A 24,119-nucleotide genomic window follows, 5' to 3' on the forward strand; every position below is an offset into this window, starting at 1 on the left:
CTTTCTCATAATATAAATGACTACTTTGAAATTGAAACCAATTTACCAATCGCACAAAGACCTTTAAAATGACACCAAACATGAAGGGGAAAAACAACAGTTTCACAAGATACATGATATGTGGGATATGCATATTCTTACTGAACTTTGAGTGAAACCTTTTGGGGGAAAAGAGGGAGAGGCAGAGCGGGCAGGGGGAGAAGGGGGTCGTAAATGGGTGAGGGGAGAGGCGTTGTTTGCTCTCTTTGAAGATTTCTTCTCCAGATAAGTTTGATTGTTTTATTGCATGGCGTCTATTTTGTGTGAGTTCCTGAGTATTGGCTTCATGAAGAGTTCATTTCATAAGGAAATAATTTCACTCCTTTCACATGTAAAATAGTTCAGTTTTATGTATCAATATTTTATTCTATTTTCATTATGATGCATCATTAATGAGGACTGGTGGTTCAAAAACAAAGCATTCATTCATAATGTTAATCTTCATAAATGCGCCCACAGGCATGATAATATTTATTTAAAAAATGCATCAGAGAAGTATCAGAATCAGTGTGTGAGAAAACAACAGTTGCCATCACTTAATCAAGCTCATCACTTGTCTACACCAGAGCAGCAAAGTATCTGAGAAAGACATCTGTCAAAAACTTGTGCATACACAAATTAATTAAAAATAGAAAAAAAAACACATCACAAAAAATATCTTACTGACCCTCAAATTACCCATTTTCTCTATACAGAAACACCGCAACAAAATAAAGGAGTCCTCCAAAGTGTTGTTTAATGATGGAGGAAAACATATTGCTGTAGCTTACAGCTGAACAGTTGAGAGTACAGTCTGCTTCGGTTTATCCTACAGTAATTTTCTATACGAGTCACTGAGGAGGTAGAACTTTAAGCGAGTTTAAATGGGGATTTGGAGGCAGAAGTGGACATATTTGTGCTGGCTCATTTCTCTAATGTTCTTTCCCTGCTGATGGTGCAGTGTGCTGGTAATGAAGTTAATTTATTGTCGGTGTAAAACGACTAAGGCGACGCTTTTTACTGCCTTGCGCTGAACACTTTCTTATTAGATACAGGACCTCATTAGAACTTTGCTGCGGTAGAAAACTTTCAAATAAGATGCATAATTGAAGTTCTCTTCGGTAATGCCGATAAAACACGCAACAATTAAGATAAAAGCCACGTACCAGTGTGTCCTGCTCCGATGTAACCGCTGCCCTTTGATGAATCTTCAGCGTCACGCCAATAAATCATATTTTATCTGATTTATCTTTTTGAGTTGCAGTGCTACACACATATAAACACAACCAGGGGCGGATTTAGTGAATTGGGGGCCCTAGACAAAATATAGGAATGGGGCCCTATACATTTGCACACATTTTCCTAGATCAACCTTGAGGTTCCTTTTTTTGTGTGATGCTTGCTGCTGCACAATGGTGCCCCATAGTTGTGTCCAATGTTTCTACATTTTTCATGTACATGTTATAATGGCTTTCTTTCACGTTGTAGACCACGAAATAGCAACTGATTTACAGTTGAGATACAGGTTTTCACAAAAACAAAATCAATTATAAAATGATAAACCTCACAATTGAACGTCAGAGTTATAAATTATTATATTAATTTAAAACGGGGTTATGTGGGTGGATTTTCACATTGAACAAAAACTACAGACTGGATTATTGAAAATGAACATTCATTCTCTGCCAGTAGGAGGCGCTTTTGGAACGTCAGAAATATAGAATGAGAAAAGTGTGGAAAAAATATAACCTATATTGATGTGGGAAGTCCACTGATGAGTTACCAGCATAAGCCTGTGTGCAAAGGCTGTCTAATTCTAAACTTTAAAATACATTTATTTTTAGTTATTTTAACTACAAATTTAAATAAACTGAAAAAATAATGAAAAGGCAATTACACATTTACACACCTAACGATTATATCAACCAAAAAAGTAACTGCGTCCTCTATACTTTCTCATAAATTAGTAAGCGGCATTTAAAACAATTATAAACATATAATACACACTGTTTCTCAATATTTAATTACAGCTTCAGATGCATAATATTTTCATCTCCTTCAAGCAGGATACACAAAAAGCACGTTCAATTCAGACGGTTGTCGTGGTAATAAACACCATAATCAGCGACTGTTCGCGTGTCAGCGCTTAATGTGCATCTCCTGTATGAAAAGCATTTTAGGGGGCCCTTGGCTTTTGGGGACCCTTGGCTTTTGGGGACCCAAGGCGGTCGCCTACCTTTGCCTAATAGGTAAGTCCGCCCCTGAACACAACATGGCTAGAGTTGTCTGATTCTCAAGCATATGAATCTAATGAGCCGGTTCTTTTTAGTAATTCAAAAACATACAACGCAACCTGTGTAGTCCTATATTTACGAAATTACTCTTATGAGACTTTTTAGCTTAGATCCTTTTTAGTGAAAGAAAACCATACAGTGCGACCAGTGTAAATTGATTCACAAACAAACGACTTTATTATTATTATTATTATTTTTATTATTATTATTAGGCTACATGTAAAACATGAAGGGAGACCAGTCCGAATCGAGCCATATTTTAATATAGCCTCCATATATCTACGAATCCATCAATAAATACATAGGCTACTTTATTTATTCAAATTGATTAATTGGAAATAATTTACCAGAAAATAATGATAAAATTGTTGGTCTTTTGAACTACCCTTTAAATGTTTTGGCCTGAGAGAATCTGTGTGTGCATGAGTTCAGTCGTGTATTCTCAGTATTAGTTGCCAGGGTGTGATGTAATAGACCTCTGACCAAGCCACTGTCTGTCATTAGTTCAGTCAGCTTCCATCAGCATCAGAGCATATGAAACCATACACAACACGCACACATGCTAGAGAGATCTTGATAGGTGGCCTAGCAGTGGGAAGAATGTTAAATGGAGTTTAATGGGATGAATGGTAGAGAGTGTTTAAGGCCTCAAAGGCTAATGGACCATCTCAGTGTGTGCAGACAGCATGCTGGTCTTCTTAAAGCACACATAAACACTCAAACGCACGCACCACTGTGTTTAGGAAGCCATGCTGTGTCTCTCTCTCAAATGGATGAGTGATTGTGATTTGTGTTGTTTGAATAATTATTTGATGATTGCCTGTGTTGTTCACAGAATAATGATTATTTTAAGACCATGCACATGTGCATAATCACACTTACACACATTTATCAAAATATGTATCTAAATGAGAACATAACTTAAACTTATATTATGTTTATAACAGTTATTATTATTATTATTACTACCATTATCTATCTATCTATCTATCTATCTATCTATCTATCTATCTATCTATCTATCTATCTATCTATCTATCTATCTATCTATCTATCTATCCATCCATCCATCCATCCATCTTTCCCATTGACTTATTTATTATTAGTAGTAGTAGTAGTAGTAGTATTAATAATAATAATAATAAATATTACTATTATAATAATAAAATATAGTGGTTAATAATAATAATAATTATAATAATACTATTACTACTAATAATAATAATAGACTAATTAGTATTATTATTAATAGTTACCATTTTTATTCTTAATAATAATAATAATAATAAATGTATAATTTGTATTATTATTAATAATTAAAAGACAAAAATTATTACAGACTAACCCTAAACTGAAAAAATATACCTGCATTTTATAATTAAATTATGCTGTTTGGCAACAGTAAACAGATTATAGTTAGGTTAATGAACTTTATCATTTTTAAAAATTATTTTATATATTATTTACATTGTATTTTATCCTAATAAAATGCTAAAAATGAATTAAGCCTCCAGAGGAGGCTCTGTAAGATTTAGTTTCAGGCAAATTTTGTCCTCACAACACATATAAAAATAAAACACAATCTAATTTAAAATTTTAATTAAATGAAAAAAATAAATAAAAACAGGTTATATTGTAGTATAAAGAATTTTTTTAACTGTCTCTCAAAAGCCGATATTATTTAAATTGCTTTTGACTTTTGTATCAGCTTAACAGCAGTTTGGCAGCATCGCATTGCAACATTTGCAAATATTTGTACTAAACATAAACAAAATTAAATATGTCTCCATGAGAAATAACAGTTGGTTGTGGGCAGGCAGTGAGAGCCGATAAAGAGAAATCGTCCAGCTGACATGATGACTCATTACATTCAATGTGGCATGACTAATTGGTTTGATTGACAGCTGAAGACACAGTAGCCAGTATATCTCCATCTAACCAGACTGAAATAAAAAATAGTTAAGTAACAAAATTCCATATATAAGCTGCACTGCAATGAATTGAAATAACATGTTAAATAACTTGAATTGAAATAACTGGCTCTGTGCCAGTTTTCCTTCACTTATTTTTGCATGCTGAGGGGATCATGAAAGACAGTAATGAGTCTTTTGTTCAGAGAGCGTGACACGTCACTGGCTTTGCTAGAGCTGTGTGGACAGAGAAGATACACTCAATTCATGCTTTGGGCCTATTGTTGTCCTCATAACAGAGGGATTGTGGGATATTTGTGTTTTGTTTTAGCTGGATGATGGCAATTATGAGGGTATAACATGGAAAATCTTTGTGCGGGTGTGCATGAGAGAGATAGGCCTAGTATTGCTAATCTTTCCTTCCTATCCAGATGAAAATATAATTCCCCTCTTTAGCTATAAGAGCTAAATATATCTCTTATAGCTCTTTTCAATAAAAAATATATAATTAGAAACTACTAATGTATAAAATTATATATATAAAATTTTAAAAGTGTATCACAACAACAATAATAAATAAGAGGCAGATAAGTTGATCATGGAAATATTAGATTTTTTTTTTTTTTGTCCATACAATGAAAGTCAATGGGGTCCAATCTTGTGGACTCCATTGACCTTGAATGTACTGACAAAAACAGTTCAAATGTTTCTTTTGTGTTCTGCAGAAAAATGTCAGTCTGTACCTGTTTGGAGTGATATGAGGGTGAGTAAATGACAAATTTTGAAGGAACTATTTATTATTTATTATAGTTGCATGTGAGACAATGGAAAAGCAGATGCTAGCTGATAAATATAGGCCCCAGATTTCGTGTTAATGTTCGTTTGAGACTCACCTGTGTAGCCTCTCCAATCGCTCTTGCTCTCTGCATAAGTCTGCGATGGCGGAAGTCCAGGTCCGGTTCTAGCTGAGAATTTGCACTGCGACCACATAGCATAAGGGACAGACCCAACAGGGCCAAATAACACTGCAGCTCACACAGTCTCATCTCAAACCTTGAAAAAGTCTTCCGTTCACGGAGTGTCTGTTCGTAGCTGTGGTTCTGGACCCTCGGAAATCCCAAGCGCTCTTTTTAAACTCTCCCTTCACTCGTACGGTTGACTGACAGCTGCCCAGGTTGCTGGGTGATAGCGGATTGTGATGTCATAAAGCATTTAGATTCTTCTGGTCCCACACTAATGGGAAACACTCTCATTTAGATAACACAAATGAACAAATTGCGACTTGACAATGGGGGCTACAATAAAAGCATTAGACTGAATGGATTCGGGTTTGTTCAGCTAATCTAAAACAAATACAACAGAGAAATGCCTGGGTGTGCGTCTCCGTCGCTCTGAAGCACACACGCCGTGGCAGAAGCGAAGAATAAAAGCCTTTATAAACTTAATTGATTCTGAATGAAGAGTTTAATGTGTGTTTCTTGAAGTGTTAACTCAAGAAGTACAAGCGTTTGTGCTGTTGGGAACATTGCATTGTAGAGATAAATGAATGAATTTAATTATTAGTGAATTCTGAATTAACTTTCAAAGCATTGATGAAAGATATAGTGGCAGCTGTGATATGGATTAGAAAACAAAGCCCAAACGTAATAAATCTTTACAGTTGAAGACATTGTTACTTTTGCTCATATGTGACGTGACATGTGGCCAAGTATGGTGGCCCATACTAGGAATTAGTGCTCTGCATTTAACCCATCCAAAGTGCACACACACAGCAGTGAACACACACCCGGAGCAGTGGGCAGCCATTTATGCTGCGGTGCCCGGGGAGCAGTTGGGGGTTCGGTGCCTTGCTCAAGGGCACCTCAGTCGTGGTATTGAAGGTGGGAGAGAGCGCTGTACATTCACTCCCCCCACCCCGCAACCTTTGGGTTACGAGTCCGACTTCCCGTGGACCTTAAACCCCTCAAACCATATTTTGAAACCAGAATATAATTTATAGGAATTGGGCTCTTTTAATTGCCAGCAAGCAACCATCTGCAGTCTTGAAAATAAAGATTCCAAAAGGTTTTCACAGCAATGTCATAGAAGAACTATTAGAAGAATATGATGGTGGTAGGCCTTTTTGACTTTGGCTAGCAAGTAACCACTTAGCAGCCAACCAGAACACCCTAGCCACAGCATAACAATGCCTTGCCAACCATCCAAAACTCTGCTTGTGAGTTTTGCATCTATACTCTTAAAAAGTAAAGCTTTCAAAAGGTGGTTTTCACAGAGATGTCATAGAAGAACCATTTTTGGTTTCCCAACGTTCTGGTGCTTCATGATGCCATAGAAGAACCTTTTCCGTCTGAATGGTTCCATAAAGAACCTTTAACATCTGCAGAACCTTTCTGTTTCACAAAAGGTTCTTTGTAGCGAAAGAAGGTTCTTCAGATTATAAAAAGGTAAGAAAGAGATGGTTCTTTAAAGAACCTTTGACTTAATGGTTCTTTGTGGAACCAAAAATGGTTCCTCTATGGCATCGCTGTGAAGAACCTTTCAAGCACCTTTATTTTTAAGAGTGAAATAACCTTTCAGTAAACAGTTCTTAAAATAACCTTTTTTTTTTAGTATGAAGAACACTTTAATAATTTAAGGAACCTTTTTTCCACTATTAATTGTGCAATGGAAAGGTTATACGGATCTTCTTTATGGAACCAGAGATTCCAATAAAGAACCTTAATTTTTACAGACAGCTTTCCAAAATTGTTCATATATTTATATTTCTGACTATTTTAAGTCCCAGGTTGTAGCATTTAGTTAGAAAAAGTGGAACTGGGGTTTTTGAATGTGCGGTCACTGTAATGTCACATTCAATTTATTTTGCTATGAGGTCACCACCTAATAGAAAAAACAGAGTGAATTTTATAAACTAATGTTTGGCATAGCAAAAGTGACACAAAAACTTGAATTAGGTATTCAAAAGAGACTCTGGCCTGACATCTTGTGGTCAGCCTTAAGCAGTCATGACCAAATTATTCAACACCAGGTTACATAAAATGTAGAATTCATATATTAAACATTTGACACACACATTTAACAGTAGGGCAGTAGGTTTATGATTTAGTTTGTAGTGCTTATAAAAGCATGTTTAAGACAACTTAGAACATGCGGCAGCAACTCAATTTGTGTCATTAATTTTTTTTTTGTGTTCCCAATATCAATTTAAACTATATTGTCTCATCCTAGGGGGAAAAAAAGGATTTTAAAGTACATTAAACAAAGAAGTTACGCACATGCAGTGATTAAAACAACATTGCATTTTTCGGTAATATTTTGGTACAAATATATGCCTTAAATCCTTAATATTTATATATAATAACATATACAGTCCAAATATATATACATAAACATGAGTATATATTCAAAAGATTATTTATTCAATTAGTACAATGTTACTACAAATCCAAACACAATATTCTTTATCTATGGCCTGATTGAGTATTTAAGGGGGGGGGGGCATTTGGCCTATTAAAATCTGTATAGAAGAGAACTGAGAAGTTATTGGGATCTTATAGTATACATAGACATTTTCTACAGAAATATTCAAAATATACACATTATTATTATTTTTTATTATTATTATGACAAAAACAATTAAAGGATTTTCTATGATACAGTTCTTGAGCTATTAAACAGTCAAAAAAAGAGACAATTAATTTCTATACTAAACATGTGCAATCCTGATTTTAGTTGCAATTATGAAACACAGTATTTGTGAGTCATATGGACACATGAATCACATTTTAGCCAATTCTGCTTTCTGTGGTTTAGTTCAGAAAAATACAAGAAATATACACCTGACTGAGTGCAATAGATCTGCGATAAAGCAGATTATACAATGATGACAGTTTTCATATTTTCTGTAGAGGAAGTGTTGTCAAGACTACACTCCCGATTTCTCAGTTGAATTGGCATTGACATGTAATAATTCATTACAATTCCTGTTTACAGTATACAATTGATTACAACTGAATATGAGTCATGGGGAAAGCTCCTTAATGCAATGCTATAATAAGTGTCTGGTAAATTCACATAATGACTACACATAAACACACTTTGTCTCTCTCTCAACGTTTCTCAAGTTTCTTTTCCTTTTTCGTAATCTAACAAATAGCACCATTAACTCTGAGCCATTCAGTGTTAAATATGAACAAGCTTAAATATGCTCTGCAAAACCTCAGCACCAAAAACAGCTTTGTACAAACAGTTTTGTACACTAAGAAACAAGACTTTGATTCTTTCTTGAATAAAGTCCTAATAGCAAGTAGATCTATAGTAAAGTATTTGTATACTAAAGTGGAAAATGTATAGTCTAAATGATAAGCACACCTGGCTTACACTGACAATTGCACACACATCCAAAATACATAATCAGGGAACTACTGAATTTTATTTCATGATATTTAGGGAATTACTTAAAGTATTTGTTTTAAAATAAATTTGGGAACTTGGAAGACTCTATGCTATTTATTACTATTTGATTATTAAATTAGCAACATTGACATATTTGTTTATAGAGTGCTACTAAGGAAGACATTAATGTCAAGTGTATTAGTTAACAATTAATAATGACAAAAATATTTAGACTTTAATTACTAAACTATTTTTCAGTAGCATTACTCGAGTGTAGATTAACTATTTTGTTTCTGTTTTCAATACCAAATTAATAATACACAGTTTATGCTCAATATGAGCATTCTGAGCTCGAATTATTATTCACAGAGCCTGTTTCTCAATGCTCACTTGAATCTAGCCAGGATTTTCTAATGGCCTACTACTGCTATTCCTACACACAAAAGTCATTCATAATTAACTACAAATGAAAAACAGTTTAGTAATGAGAAGTAGCTGAACTGAAGTCACCCCAAATTCTATTATGAGTACATTTGAGAGAAAAACACATTAATAAGTGCTGGACATGTCAAAGAAAAAGAAAAAGAAAAGAATGGTGAAGAATCCTTTGAAGTGAAAAACACTGGACTGGTACCTTGGATTTAGCTAATCCAAAACATAGAACTTCTGTTAAATGGAATCTACAGTATTATTTTGTTTGGTTTTGTTAAAAAAAACAAAAATCAACTAAATTTGTCAAAGTTTTAAATGGCTGAAAAGTGTTTGAAAAAAGAAACAACTGCTTAACCCATAACTGTATCATTCCACTCATTAAAGGAATAGGTCATCCCAAAATGAAAACTTTCTAAAAATGTACTCACCCTCAACATTCGAGATATAGATGAGTTTGCTCATTTATCTGCAGTGAATGGGTGCCGTCAGAATGAGAGTCCAAACATCACAATCTACAAGTAATCCACACAACTCCAGTCCATCAATTAACATCTTGTGTAGCGAAAAGATGCATATTTATAATAAACATCCATCATTAAGATGCTTTTAACTTCAAACCATTGTTTCAGCTGAAATATGAGTCCTCTATCCATAATATTGCTTTCTCCAGTGAAAAATTTGTCTCATCTGAATCAGGACAGAAATATGCACAGATGAAGAACCATTTACAAGCAAAAACAGTCCAAAACAGATCTAAACAAATGTGTGAGAAGTCAACAGGAGATGGAACGTTTCACTGAAGAAAGTGTTATTATGGATTAAGGCTTGTATCTTGGCCAGAAGAGACAGTTTTAAGTTAAAACACCTTAATGATGGATTTCTCACAAACATGCAGCTCATCATTTCACAAGACATTAATTGATGGACTGGAGTCATGTGGATTATTGTGATGTTTTGATCTGCTGTTTGGATTCTGACGGCACCCATTCACTGCAGAGGATCCATTGGTGAGCAAGTGATGTAATGATCAATTACTCCAAATCTGTTCTGATTAAGACTCATCTACATCTTGGCTTGAGGGCTGGGCAGGACTTGGGGGGCCGGGACCCCTGGGCTTGAGGTTATGTTTGGGCCCTATACACTACAAATGCACCTCAAATAGAACATCATTATGGAGCAACACAAAATACACAAATGAAAATATACTTTGAGGTTCATATACAGTACTATTAATATGCAACATGTCTAGCCAGTCAAAGTTTAGATGTAATATTAAATAGTCATTATAATACAATAAGCAAGATGTACTCTCTCAGTTAAGAGATCAAAACCTTGAAATAACATTGACAAAAAAAAAAAAAAGACAGAGATGTATTAGTATTAAAAATATATAAATTGTTGTATCTGTGTCCTCTTATGTCAGGTTCTAATTTAATCAATAAATTCAATCCGAATAAAAAGACATGTTGGCTATTAACAATCAAATGAAATTACTATCAATTATGTAAAGTTAAAATATAGCATTTAAATGTAGAAATATTAAATGACTGCAAAAAATGAAATAAGCTACTTTTTTAAAATATGAAACAACCGCCAGTAGGTGGAAGCAAGTGACTGTCTTAATGAGTGAGTTGAATCAATTGATTCGTAAGGGACTTTGGTTCGCAAATGACTGACTGTACTTATTGTCACAAACTGCCTGTTTTGGTTTAGTTTTCTTTTGGTTGTAACTATGGCCTGTTTTACTTTGTTCAAGTTTCCCGTTCCTTGTTTGTTACTATGGTTTCTAATTAATGAATCGTCACCTGTTCATCATTTGAGTTCCTCCTTTTCATTCAGTTTCTGTCTGGTATTGCTTGTGTGTAGACACACTGTTACATTGTCTTCTTGCATGTGGATTATCTGCGTTTGTTTTATTAAAGACCCTTTTCTTTTTGGATACCCATTTGAACCTTTTTCTTCATCATCTTCTGAACCGGATTGTGACACTTATAGCCTGATGGAATAATTTATGATCCGTGTAACGCCGAGGAACAAAACACTGTGTTGCAGCGGTTCTGCTGTTTATTCTATTTTCTTTCTAATGGAGCAAAACAGAATTTTGTGTCTGAAAGCTCAGTAAGTTGTAGTTTATTGTACATTTGCGATGGCCGGATATTTTTTGGGGAAAAAAACAGGACTCTTGTTTGTGTGATAAGCTAAGTCCTATCATAGGCATATGTTATATGTTATGAAAACAGAAACTCATTAAATGGTTATTTGTATCTTTTTAAATCATTTTGATGACATTTCTGCCCTACGTGTGATGGCAGTGAGACAGCGCTCAAAACTCTTCCGATTGCATAATTTAGTGGAATATTAATATAATATAGAATCATCATGAACATTAAACAAATTTATCATTATCTTTCTATATGTGCGCTCTTTTGGGCTAAAGGCTTAATGGAGCTGTTCAAAGTGAGCTATGTGATAACAAACTAATCGGCGCAGACGCGATCAATACGTGTCCTTCTATGTGAAATAATCATAAATACCAGTTCATGCTGTTTGATTATGGCCTCGAGGGTCGTAGTTGAAAACTGTTAGCCCCGGCTGGCTCATTTAGCCATTGCGTGCGCTAGACTTTAGACTTGCATATACAGTAACTGAACAAATCAAACAAACGTAAATGGCCAAAAGTGGAGCCCATGGGCTGCAGCCCAGTCAAGCCCAATGGTACATTTTTAGCAAATTTTAATTTCTGAGTGAACTGTTCCTGAACTGGACCACAGCAAACATAATGACAATCACTCATGGGGGAGAACTATATATCCAGTAGTTTGAGGTGAAGCACTTAAGGGGTGACTTCACAGATCCTACTGACATTACACAAGTCATGAAGAACTATGAACTTCCATTCGTCAGTTTAAGTCTTTTACCAAGGTCACCTCTGACTTAAAAACTACTGCTTCATACAGACCTGACAGCGGCTGATGTCTTGCTGCCTTGCTGTCTGGCGGATTGGAGTACTGAGGAATGAGAATAAAAAAGGATAAAGTTTCCTAATGTTGTTTATTTAATATATTATTTTAAAATCAAATCTGATTTGTGAAAATAGTTTTGTTTTTCCTTTTAAGGGAAAAAGGTTTACTTCTATTTCATCTAGATCAAATTGTCAAATCGGATTAAAATACATTTTCAATCTTCAAAATTCTTGTACCTGAACATTCTGCTAGGATCAAGTGATGCAAGCCAGAAGCTGAAGGAATCAGGATAGAAGTTACAGGTGCCACGGCCATGACACTCTATGAATGGAATCTTCCGGAATTCTTCCAAACAGGATCCAGGAGAAATCAGTGGCTGTCCGGAACCTTCTGCACCTGCACTCGTTTGCTAAGGAATAAATCAGAACATGCACAGTTATATACTGTGAATGTATACTTATGTTACCATTTACATGTTCAGCAAGGCTGCATTTATTTGATCAAAAATACAGTAGAAACAGCAATATTGTGAAATAATATTAACTGTTTGCTATTTTAATATATTTTTAAATATAATTTATTCCTGTGATGGTAAAATTAAATTTTCAGAAGTCATTACTCCAGGCTTCAGTGTCACATGATGCTTCAGAAATTATACTAATATACCAATTTGCTGCTCATGAAACATTTATTATTATTATCAATGCCGGAAAAAAAACAGCTGTGCTGCTTAATATTTTTTAGTGGAAACTGATTTTTATTTTTGTTCAATTTAAGAGGACAGTGTTTATTTGAAAAGTCTTTACTGTCACTAATGACTAACTTATTGTGACCTTGCTGAATAAAAAAAATACCGACCCCAAACCATTTTTGGTGCAATATTTCAAAAATAAAAAATAATAAAATGTTTGTTACTATTTATAAAAAATACTAGAGTGAATCCTGAAACCTTTTTTGAAGTACAAGCTTTCATTTTCATTTTAATACTGAACTTCACCCAACAGCTATTCTGCATAGATCATACGAACTCAAGGTGCTAAATAAATTTTTTTTTTTTACTTTCAACAATACACTAATCTATAGATGCCTTTCAAGCTATCAAGATGTCTACATTGACATAGTTTGTAAATAATAGTTGCCTCTTACCATTACAAAGGAGTAACCTTTCCATAGTGGAAGCCATCCTCTAGGGCACTCTGGGATTTCTGTGGTCTGGCTGTGAACTGCTATTACATTAGCTGGTGCCTCACATACTGAACATCTTTGAGGAATTGAGAGAAAGACCGTTGAACTTATATTATCTATCCACGGATGTCTTACAGTTTAATACAAACTGACTTACACCACCTCATTAACAAAATGATATAAGCACTACTGAGGAAACATGCTCCGCATTTACCTGCTGATATAATTAGCCAACAATTCACCAGATATCAATTCCATGTTGGGAGACATTGGTGTGTCTGTAGACAGCCAATAGGAGTAATCATTTCGAAAGGCATAGTAACATGTGTCGTTGGGATTGCACACCAGGAAAGGCATGGTGGAGAACATTTGCAAACAGCTTCCCACAGTTCCTACAAACACACAAATACACAGACTGTGAAAATCTGCGCTCATAACTGTTGATATGTAAACGTGTTCCCACATCTATGTCTATTTGCATTATGTGCATCTGTTTGTGCATGAGTTGTCGTATGAATGTTCTGTCTGTGTTTCATGCCTAGGTCTTGTCCATGTCCGCGGTTATTGCCATTGATGAAGAGAAGTGAATATCCAAAGTACACACGTTTTGACCCAGGAGGACAGGCTGGTACAGATGTTTTCTGGCTATGCTTGGTAAAAAGGAATCCGTCTTTTGTCCCAGGTGAACCTTGTGAACCCTTGGGACCCACTTCGCCTGACAAACCGGGAAAACCTTAGGAGACAAACAAGGTTTGTTTTTCACAAACCTTTTCACTTGGTATTTTGAAAACTGAACTTTTTTTAAAAAATTAAACTCTCTTAAAAGATCATTAATGGAGCAAACATGATCTGATATATAGTACCTTTCAACAAAGTCAGTAAACAAAACGTATCAAGGTTTCAGAAAAATATTAAGCACCAAAGCTGTTTTCAACTGTGCTAATAATAAGAAATGTTTTTTGAGCATCAGGTCAGCAAATTACAGTGATTTCTGAAGGAAAATGTGATTTATGTACAAAAATAAAAAAATTCACATTATTACTGTTTTACTGTATTTTTGATCAAACAAATTTGAGAATAAGAGACTTCTATAAAAATTTGTTACAGATCCAAAACTTTTTTATTTGTAATTTTATGGTAATGTATCATTAGCTATAGTTCAAATAGAAAACCTTCTTGGTGTTTTAAGTGTTAAGACTTACCTTTTGTTCCTTTTAGGCCAGTGTCTCCCTTTGTTCCAGGTGTCCCCTTTCGTCCAACACCTCCATTTGCACCTCTGCTTCCCCTTTGACCTTGTGTTCCTAAAAGGTGGGTAATTATGCAAATATAAGATGGAATCATAAAACTTCAGAGAAAATTAGAGCATTGTGTTTGTGGCATTGTACCTTCTGGACCTTGTAGCCCTTGAGTTCCTCGTTCTCCTGGTTCTCCTTTTCCCCCGACTTGTCCCGGGAAGCCAGGGTCTCCTGGGAGAGTCATGACCTGAGCCACAACATCACACCCTTTAGGCCCTAAATATTCACAAAGAGTAGGAAAATTTTCATATTTACTCATAAAACAATACGATTAGGCACTGGAGAAGGCCATGTTGTGACTAAAATGTTTGTCGTTCCTCAGTAAAGTGTTGTTTTTTTTATCTCACATTTGCATTTTTTATTTATTTAATTTTTCTTTTCATTTTCACAATATTACTGTGGCTTACACACCTACACTTTTTGGACATTTCAGGCCTGCAAGTTTTTGTGATTTCCTCATAAAATAATATACAAGATATGACTGTAACTGCAATTGCTTCATTTTTAATTGTTATTAAAATGATGATAAAAATTTTATTATGCCAGTATATAAAAGCTCACCTTTAGTTCCGGCAGTTCCTTTACAACCTTTTAATCCAGTAAACCCAATTGGACCACATTGTCCTTTTTGGCCTATAATACAAGTATAGCAAAACAAATTTCAAATAAAATTCATATTTATCTACTAGTCGATCTGTTTCATTAATTGAAGATTTCTTTATTTTTATTAAATTCAAATTTAATTCAGGTTTCTTACCGACTGGCCCAGTAGAACCCAATAGCCCCATACTTCCTTTTGGACCCTTGAAACCAGGATCTCCATCGTTACCCTGGAAACAATACAGTTCTCATGACTGGATCTACCAAGCAAACTCCACATTTTATTCAACAACAAATTCTATGTGAATCAGTCTTGTTATTCTTAATTTGAACTATTTGAACTATTTTAAACTATTAGAAATTGTGTTTGGTAATTTAAAATAAAATATAAATATTAGATAAAAAAATTTACTCTTAAAACAAAAATTTGAACTAAGTTGAAGTACTAAAATTACTAAAACTAAATATTAACAAATAAAGCTACATAGAAATACATATTAAAAAACTAAATTATATAAACTATATAAATATAAAAAAAATTACAAAAGCAAATAACTACTAAGACTTAAATTGAAATGAATATGAAACTATAAAATATATAAAATAATAACACTGATTCAAATGTTAAAATCTTATATCTTATAATAACTATTTGAGTTTAAAATGGTGGTTCCTCAGCAATCATTATTACAGAATATTTCTCCATGGTTCTGCAAACTTATCTAAAAACATAAAACTTCGTAAAACTCTACAGTACAATCTCCAAGTTGAGTGTGCATTTATCTCCTTTTGTGTCCACTTACTTGCAACCCTGGAACTCCCCGGTCACCAGCACAACCAGGTGATCCCACAAGCCCCTGGGGCCCGATGTTGCCTTTATCTCCCTTTACGCCTGGACCTGGGTCGCCAGCAGGCCCATGTGGTCCTCTGAGTCCTGTATTCAAAAATAAACACAGAAACAGACCAGAAGACATGTGAACAGTAATTAATAGCAGGTTGAGAGTAAACAATAGCAGGTTGCCATGTCGTTGCTCAAAAGAATGAGTCTCTGTTGTTTTTTTTTACATTTCTTTATCGGCACACCACTCCTCAACAAGCTTCAGAATTTGAGGTATCATTCATGTCTGTAGCAACTATAAAAGGGTAAAGGGTTTTAAAAAATGCTAACAAAAACTATGAGCAATAGTAATCAGCAAGCACCACTAATTATCAAAGACAGCTAATCACCTTTTAGGCCAGGTGATCCATTAGGTCCTTGCTCCCCTTTTGGACCATTGATACAGGCACCAGGTGGTCCTGGAAACCCGTGTGACCCCATTTCCCCAAGTTGGCCTGAAGGACCAATATCTCCAGCTGGACCATAGGGTCCTGGTGGTCCACATGGCCCTGGGGGTCCAGAACAGCCTTTAGTACCTGAAATTAAACATACACATATACTGTAAGCACGGCTAAGTGATTAAGATCTGTAGTATTAGAAGGGTGACCTTTCTTGGACTAACCTTTCTCACCCTTGATGCCAGGTGGGCCAGGATCTCCAATTGCTGGGGCTAAAAAACAAAATCAAGATTGTTTAATAAGAATAAGAACATCCCTTCATGTGAGCATATGTGTGTTTGTGTGTGACATCTTACGCCCTCTGTCTCCTTTATCCCCTGCTGGTCCGGGAAAGCCATCCTTGCCTTGGTCTCCACGAAGTCCTGGAGACCCAGGATCTCCAGCTGAACCAGAAACACCTTAAGAAACAACAGAGAACATCACTGGAAAAAACAACGCACCACTGCAGTGAATTCTCACATTACATTTACAACTATAGAATGGGATTGTTACATTACATTTATAATTCAAGAATGGGATTGTACCTGGTGGACCACAGGGCCCTTCACATCCAGGTGGACCTGGAAACCCATTTAAACCTTCATCACCTGGAGCTCCAGGGGGTCCTGACAATGTGACATTGGATAAAAGGATCATACTTTCATGTGTCTGTGAGAAAGTGATGGGATGTAGATACTTTTTTGAGTATTGAATTCATTTCTAAATTAAATACCTGGAACTCCTGGTACTCCATGTTCGCCTCTTTCACCAGGAGCCCCTGATAAACCTGGGGGCCCACTCGTCCCATATATACCCTTGTCACCCTTTACCCCTCTATGCCCTGGAAAGCCTGGCTTACCCTGTTTGAATTAGAGAAAGAGAGTGGCTTAAGGAAAGTACCTATGATGTCAGCAAGGCAACGCACTAGGTTTGAAACAGAGTGATAGTGTCACTTTTTTCACCAATAAGAACTGAATTATGGAAATTGATACCTTTTCACCAGGTTGTCCTTGAGGCCCTGGCCCAGAGGGGCTGGGTTCACCTTTGATCCCCTTTGGTCCAATTGGTCCTGGGACACCAGGAGTCCCAGTCTCCCCACGAACACCAGGTAAACCTTTGAAGCCTTTCACTCCTGCAAGAGGAAGACATTTGCACATGTGAAATAAATGACATCTGAAGCATCATGGTGTTGAAACAAGGTTTAAATTCATGGGTGTGTATGAACTTGCCTGGAAACCCCATAACTCCTGGATCCCCAAAGTATCCATCAGGACCTCGATTTCCAGGAAGTCCATTCTGGCCAGCGTCACCAGGAGGGCCTGAAAAAGAGAATGTTTGTAATATGTTCTCATGTGGACAGCAAAGCTTTGGATTACAGAATCTGTACCTGGTGGACCAGGTCTGCCTGAAACGCCATTCTTCCCACATTGTCCATAATTGCCTGGGAGTCCTAATTCCCCTTTAGTGCCAGGTAGACCAAGAAAACCTAAAACACATAAAAGATGGTGCATATAATGTCTGCAAAGTTTTGCAGTTCCATCAACTGGGTTGAGATTACAGACAATGTATTGAGGAACAGACAAACTAATTATATGGGCATAACGGCTTGCATATTCAAGTTGAATATTCAAGTGGAAAACAGGTGTTGAAAGGGTCACCTGTTAGGCCAGGGTCACCAGGATCCCCTGGACTCATAACATTTGATGGCAGTCCCTTGAGACCACAAGCCCCACGGTCTCCTGGATTCCCGAGGTTTCCTACGTCACCTGGCACTCCATTCCTACCCATTAAACCTGATGAGAGATCATCATCATCTTCATAATATGACCAATTACACCAATATAAAAAAGCACCTTAAACAAAAATCATTGCTGGATTTGTATGTGTGTATGTTTGAACCTTTGGGTCCCGGGAATCCCGGTGGTCCAGGATTTCCATCTACTCCAGGTGGACCAGTCATTCCAGGACTTCCCTGATCTCCCCGCGCACCTGAAGGAAAACAAAGGGAACACTAAGCCTTTTTGGGGGAAACCAGCTTAAATTTGTTTCTGTGTTTTACAAAATAGTATCTCTATTCATTAATAGCTTGACCAGCCTCCAAGTTAAAAAATTGGATGTCAAGTACCTGGAAAGCCTGGTGAACCATCCCGACCTTGGAAACCGTTTGATCCCCGGATACCAACCAGACCAGCATCTCCGATTTTTCCAGGTATTCCAATTTCACCTGTTATACCAGGTACACCCTGTCCAGGTGGTCCAGTTTCACCTTGTGGCCCCTTCAGCCCTGGCAGCCCTAAAGACAACATATGTCACAGTGAACATCATTATGGGTATTTGAATGAATTCTTAGCCTCAAGTAATTAATTTTGCATATAACTCATCCTGTTATGAGCTAACAACCACTCAAAACACCTTAACAACCACATACCAGCACCATGGTATATTTATGGTAGCTTTTGCCATTAAATGTTGAATTTACTTACCACTGGGTCCATCTAGCCCTTTAATGCCTAAGGGCCCTTCATCGCTTTTGGCTCCTGGCGTACAGTACCCAGGAACACCAGCCACTCCAGGCAAACCATCAGGACCCCGCACACCTGTGTGCACAGTTTTCAGGTGAGAGATGGTCTAATAAATAGATGCACAGAGAGAAAAAGGAATAAAAAAAGAAACCGATTGTATGTATACTTTTGTTGTGTATATTGCATATTCTATAGGGAAGGATTGTGCTTAAGAAATTAAGTGCATTGGCATGGAATCCACCAACCATTTTCTCCTGGTGGTCCATCCCTTCCTCTTTGACCTGGACATCCTGATAATCCAGGGGGGCCAGAAATTCCTGGTTGCCCAAGGCCCCCTTCATCTCCTGGCAAGCCCTGCCGACCCTTGGGCCCCGGGGAGCCAAATGATATTTCACCCTGCAGGTTGAATTTAAATTTACTCTATTTTAATGAAGCATAAATGTACTCATGTGGCTGTAATATAATTAATTTCTGCTAATTTCACTTCCAAAACTATGATTAATAATACTTTGTTGCTAAGCTGCTAATACTTTTTGTTGCTAACCTGTCTTTCTTTCTGTTGTAGGAACTGTCAAGCTACAAAAAAGACAAAAATGCTATATAAAACTCATTTAAAGTGACCCATACAATTTGCCACTATATTCCAAGTCTTACGAAGTTTCTATAGAGAACAGGCCAAAAATGTTCATTGACCATTTCTCCCATAGCTCTCAAAACTTATTTATGCATGCACATATTCAAACATAGCTTGTTATGGCATATCATGTAACAAAACAGCTTGAAACAATGGGCTGTTCCGAAAAAACAGAAGTGTTAATTAAAAACCTAGAACACTGTCTAATAATTGATGGCTGCTCTGTCAATTCTTCATCATCAGTTAGGAACCTAGGTGCAGGGGCGAGTCTACGTGGTGGCCAGGGGTGGCACCACCCCCCCTGAAATTTGGCTGGCCACCCCAGGTGCCCCCCCTACCAGATCTGCACTGGCAGTGTAAGGAGCTGCCTAGGGCCACTTTCTTCTCTTCTTTATACTTAATTTTAGTGAAAGTGAAAGTGAAGTGACATGTGACACCCATACTCAGAATTTGTGCTCTGCATTTAACCCATCCAAGTGCACACATACAGCAGTGAACACACACACACTGTGAACACACACCCGGAGCAGTGGGCAGCCAGTGCTGCAGCACCCGGGGAGCAGTTGGGGGTTCAATGCCTTGCTCAAGGGTCTCACCTCAATCGTGGTATTGAAGGTGGAAGAGAGCGCTGTACATTCACTCCACCCACCGACAATCCCTGCCAGACCTGAGACTCAAACCCACAACCTTCGGGTTACAAGTCCAACTCTCTAACCATTAGGCCACAACTGCCACTCACTCACACAGAACTGGACATGCACTTTTAAATATACATTGTTCTTTTATGAATTGGCTCTCGCTCAGATATTACGTGTAGGCTACGCTCAAACGTTGTCCTCGTATCACTGAAGACCAGAGGAGCTTTTTTTTCTAATTCAGGTGAAGAGTAGACTTTTCTCACTAAATGGAAGCAAGACTGATTATTAATCAGCTTTCTCTAGTTATTTATTTTATTATTTAATACTTATTTTAGTTAAGTGCTTAAATTGTAAATATGCATTTATTAAATTATTTTATTTAGTGCATTTGTATTTTGTTGTTTTTGTATATAGTTATGCAATAAAAGCGTATCAACCAGGTTCCAGAAATAATCACTGAGGGTGCTTCTGAAACTAGTGAGGGTGCTCTAGTCTTAATGCACATTTTCACATATTTTGTCCCGTCTATTGCTATGGTTATCACTATGTCAATCACTGCTACTTCGAAAGCAAATCCTGCATAAATATGCGGATGTCAATCCCGAAACTTTCCAACATGTGTGTGGCCGAAAAACAAAGTTCTACATTTTAAATGGATTATAAGCCTAGAAAACCAGCATATTCATGAGGATAATGAAAGTGTTTTCACTTTCATAGAGTAAAGCCTTGAAGTCTTTTTAAGTGTTTTTCTTAATTGAATATGTACAATTTCTCATGTGGTAACAATTTTTTTTATTTTATTCAACTCAAAAATATGAACTTAATCAATCTATACATTGGGTTACATTGATGATAAAATTAAATTTAAGGGCTAAAACAGGTAGACTAAAACAGGTAAACTAAGCAAAGTGCTAACCTGCAAATGCTATCTTAGTTTACCTGTTCTAATCTACCTGTTTTAGCCCTTAAATTTCATTTTATCAATGTAACCCAATGTATAGACTGATTAAGCACTTCTTAATAGTGTACCATAGTCCACCACGCCAACTAGATGAGCCCCAGAGACAAATCCCCTCCGAAGACCTCATTATCTAGACGGCCATCAGGACAAGACCACGGGAACCAGATGAGTCCTCTGCTCAATCTGACTACTGGTTTGCACTCTATCTGCCATGTGCCTTGTGCTGCTTTATATATTTTTTTTTACATTTTACCTTATTTGTATATTTGTATAGTTGTATTTTATATTTAATCTGTATATCTGTATTTATGTTCTACTGTTAATGTTATCTGTATGCACCAAGGGTCTGAGAGTAACGCAATTTCAATTCGCTGTGTGTATGTGCTGTACATTTGGAAGAATTGACAATAAAGCAGACTTGACTTGACTTGACTAAAGCTGCTTTGACACGATCTGCATTGTAAAAAGCGCTATATAAATAATGGTGACTTGACTTGACTATCACCGCCCTGACCTTTGGACCTGGATTTCCTGGTGGTCCTGGGGGTCCAGGACGGCCTACACTTCCATAACCAGGTGGACCTTGTTTCCCTTTCACACCCTTATCACCTGCAACAGTAAAATAATTTGAAATCATAGAGGAGGAGTGCTATCATTTGAAGTCACCAATCCACAACATTAAAAAACCAAGACAAAAAATGGATGCACAGCTATGATTAAACATCTAATTTGAAACCAATGAATGCATATTCTAGGTTTATTAGAAATAACCTTATTTTTAAGAAGGCTTATTGCATTGGTTTACATTACCCACCTTTGGGACCAGTAAATCCTGGAGCTCCTGGCATTGATGGTCCTTTCACTCCTTTTAACCCACTGAATCCTGGTAATCCTTGAAGTCCTCCACAACCATCATTACCTAAAACACATGTTAAACCAATTGTTATCTATTTTACATCCTGTTCTCAATCCATTTATCATCTGCCAAGACTTTTATCCCCTCTGCTTACCTGGAGGTCCTTGTTGACCAGGTGGACCAGGCAGTCCAGGCTCACCTGGGTCTCCTGGTGTCATTTGTACTAGACCTGGAGATCCTTCCTCACCTGTGGGATGCAACTGTAATATCTGAGCCTGTAATTTCTTCTCCAGTTAGATGAAGTTTAGCTGAAGCTTGCTATCAGCTTTAGACTGCTCAACACTCTATACTTAGTTCCTGGGGTTAAACTATGGTGTAACATCTCATATTTTTCATTCATACCTGGTTCTCCAGGATTTCCTTGCCGGCCAACTACTCCCATACTTCCTTTCTCTCCAGGTGCCCCTGGTCGCCCAACACCCATTGACCCTTGGCTGCCCATTGGACCTGGGCGGCCACGTTCCCCACAAATCCCTGGATCTCCTTGGTTGCCCTTAGGGCCTGTAGGACTCTGGAAAATAAGTCAGTTTCAAGTTCTGTCAACATCAAAACTTGTGGCTTTAAAGTTGGTTACACAAATTTAAGCAAAGGTTTTTGAAGTTTTCTCAAAGGTTATGGTTACAAGTTATAGGTACTAACTAGATTTCCTTTTGCTCCTGGTGGTCCTTTGAAGCCAGGGGTGCCTGGCCTGCCATCTTGCCCATTTATCCCCAGTGGTCCTTCTGCACCACAGTTTCCTTTCTGGCCTTTCTCCCCAAGCACATGCCTCATATCTAGGTCTCCTTTGGGCCCTGAATGCCCTGGAGGCCCTGGAAGACCTAAGTTACCCTGTGCAAACATTTTAATTCTCATCATATTCAACTATTCTTGAGAATATGAAGGCATTTTTCTTAAAAAATACCAACTGCATAATTTGAGTAGACTGGCTGTGTAATGAGGATGATGAATGGGTAAAGTGGCAGTATGCAGGTAAACTGACCGGAGGACCAGGTGGACCATCTGGACCTTTGAATCCTTGGCATCCTTTATTGCCTGGATATCCTCCAACACCTGCACAATGAATTTGAATTTGTTGATGTCTGTTATTGAAAATAACAGATCTAGAATGTGTTATAATTAAATATCCAATATCCAATATCAACTGATACAATAAATTACTAATTTGGGCTGATAACATTAGCATATTATAGGCCCTGAATAATTGTGTGTTCCTAATTGTAAAATTCACTGGATGTGTCAAAATAGATCTATAATCTTCCAATGAGTTTTAAATGTAACTACATTGGAAAATTTGAAAAGCAAATCTGGCTCTGAAAATTTCAAACTACTTTTAGAACACATATTGTTTTCATTCGTCACACATCTCCTAGCAACAAGGCACACATTTCTGTGTTAGTTTGTTGTGATCGGAACAACTTTAGAGTCTGGTAGCGTGTAATCCTCAGTCGTTTAGTCATTTTTCCTCTGTGACTATTTACAAAGTCGGCAAGTGTATGATTCCTAGCGTTTTAAAATCTGTTCAGTTGCTAGGTGTTCTGGCAACCTAATGATGACTTCACCTGGCTCTCCGGGGTCGCCTGAATCTCCACGTTGTCCTGGAGGTCCAGGGTCAGCAACAGAAGTAGCACAAAGCTTACAAAGCTCTCCTTGCTCGCCTATATTAAAATGTTGGACAACAGTATTATGCGTGTGTATAGCATGTTTTTTGGTTGTTTGCATTTAGGTAATTTAGACTTTATTTAGGGGGATGATCTGGGTTCAGCTATATGGGAACATTTGAGGCATGCTGCCGATTGCCTTAGAAAATAATTTCTATAGCAAAGGACATTACAAAAGATGAATCTAAATATTTTTATGGTAATAAATAAAGCTTAACTTGAGCTTAATTTAACCATTTAACCTGGAACATAGCATACGCCATGACATAGGTGAAACTTACCTGGTTTCCCAGGATCTCCACGCAGACCCTGAGGGCCTGTTAGGCCTCTGTCACCCTTGAACCCTTTTGCTCCCAGGCGGGTGTTGGCTTCTGGGGATGCAGG

At 37.0% G+C, this 24,119-nt stretch overlaps 1 protein-coding gene across 1 annotated transcript in view; it reads right to left on the reverse strand.

Annotated features, from left to right (window-relative positions):
- Positions 1 to 11,322: 11,322 nt before the first annotated feature.
- col4a3 (collagen, type IV, alpha 3) overlaps positions 11,323 to 24,119 on the reverse strand; it is a 32,444-nt gene continuing 19,647 nt past the window's right edge. Inside the window, exons 22-52 of the mRNA XM_016274253.1 lie at positions 24,017 to 24,106; positions 23,637 to 23,732; positions 23,057 to 23,127; positions 22,717 to 22,905; positions 22,420 to 22,588; positions 22,172 to 22,264; positions 21,976 to 22,080; positions 21,676 to 21,770; positions 19,174 to 19,324; positions 18,890 to 19,003; positions 18,532 to 18,699; positions 18,306 to 18,395; positions 18,065 to 18,199; positions 17,794 to 17,892; positions 17,636 to 17,725; positions 17,399 to 17,538; positions 17,140 to 17,266; positions 16,952 to 17,032; positions 16,724 to 16,825; positions 16,592 to 16,639; positions 16,320 to 16,505; positions 15,896 to 16,026; positions 15,250 to 15,322; positions 15,054 to 15,125; positions 14,583 to 14,708; positions 14,400 to 14,498; positions 13,736 to 13,930; positions 13,412 to 13,589; positions 13,159 to 13,273; positions 12,249 to 12,421; positions 11,323 to 12,057 (exon numbers count right to left, since the gene is read on the reverse strand). Coding sequence (XP_016129739.1) covers positions 11,991 to 12,057; positions 12,249 to 12,421; positions 13,159 to 13,273; positions 13,412 to 13,589; positions 13,736 to 13,930; positions 14,400 to 14,498; positions 14,583 to 14,708; positions 15,054 to 15,125; positions 15,250 to 15,322; positions 15,896 to 16,026; positions 16,320 to 16,505; positions 16,592 to 16,639; positions 16,724 to 16,825; positions 16,952 to 17,032; positions 17,140 to 17,266; positions 17,399 to 17,538; positions 17,636 to 17,725; positions 17,794 to 17,892; positions 18,065 to 18,199; positions 18,306 to 18,395; positions 18,532 to 18,699; positions 18,890 to 19,003; positions 19,174 to 19,324; positions 21,676 to 21,770; positions 21,976 to 22,080; positions 22,172 to 22,264; positions 22,420 to 22,588; positions 22,717 to 22,905; positions 23,057 to 23,127; positions 23,637 to 23,732; positions 24,017 to 24,106 — 3,668 coding nt within the window. The 3' untranslated portion in view covers positions 11,323 to 11,990. The remainder of the gene's footprint in view (positions 12,058 to 12,248; positions 12,422 to 13,158; positions 13,274 to 13,411; positions 13,590 to 13,735; positions 13,931 to 14,399; positions 14,499 to 14,582; positions 14,709 to 15,053; positions 15,126 to 15,249; positions 15,323 to 15,895; positions 16,027 to 16,319; positions 16,506 to 16,591; positions 16,640 to 16,723; positions 16,826 to 16,951; positions 17,033 to 17,139; positions 17,267 to 17,398; positions 17,539 to 17,635; positions 17,726 to 17,793; positions 17,893 to 18,064; positions 18,200 to 18,305; positions 18,396 to 18,531; positions 18,700 to 18,889; positions 19,004 to 19,173; positions 19,325 to 21,675; positions 21,771 to 21,975; positions 22,081 to 22,171; positions 22,265 to 22,419; positions 22,589 to 22,716; positions 22,906 to 23,056; positions 23,128 to 23,636; positions 23,733 to 24,016; positions 24,107 to 24,119) is intronic.

The sequence above is a fragment of the Sinocyclocheilus grahami genome, unplaced genomic scaffold (assembly GCF_001515645.1).
Source record: "Sinocyclocheilus grahami isolate Dianchi unplaced genomic scaffold, SAMN03320097.WGS_v1.1 scaffold6.1, whole genome shotgun sequence".
In the NCBI taxonomy this organism is placed as follows: Eukaryota; Metazoa; Chordata; class Actinopteri; order Cypriniformes; family Cyprinidae; genus Sinocyclocheilus; species Sinocyclocheilus grahami.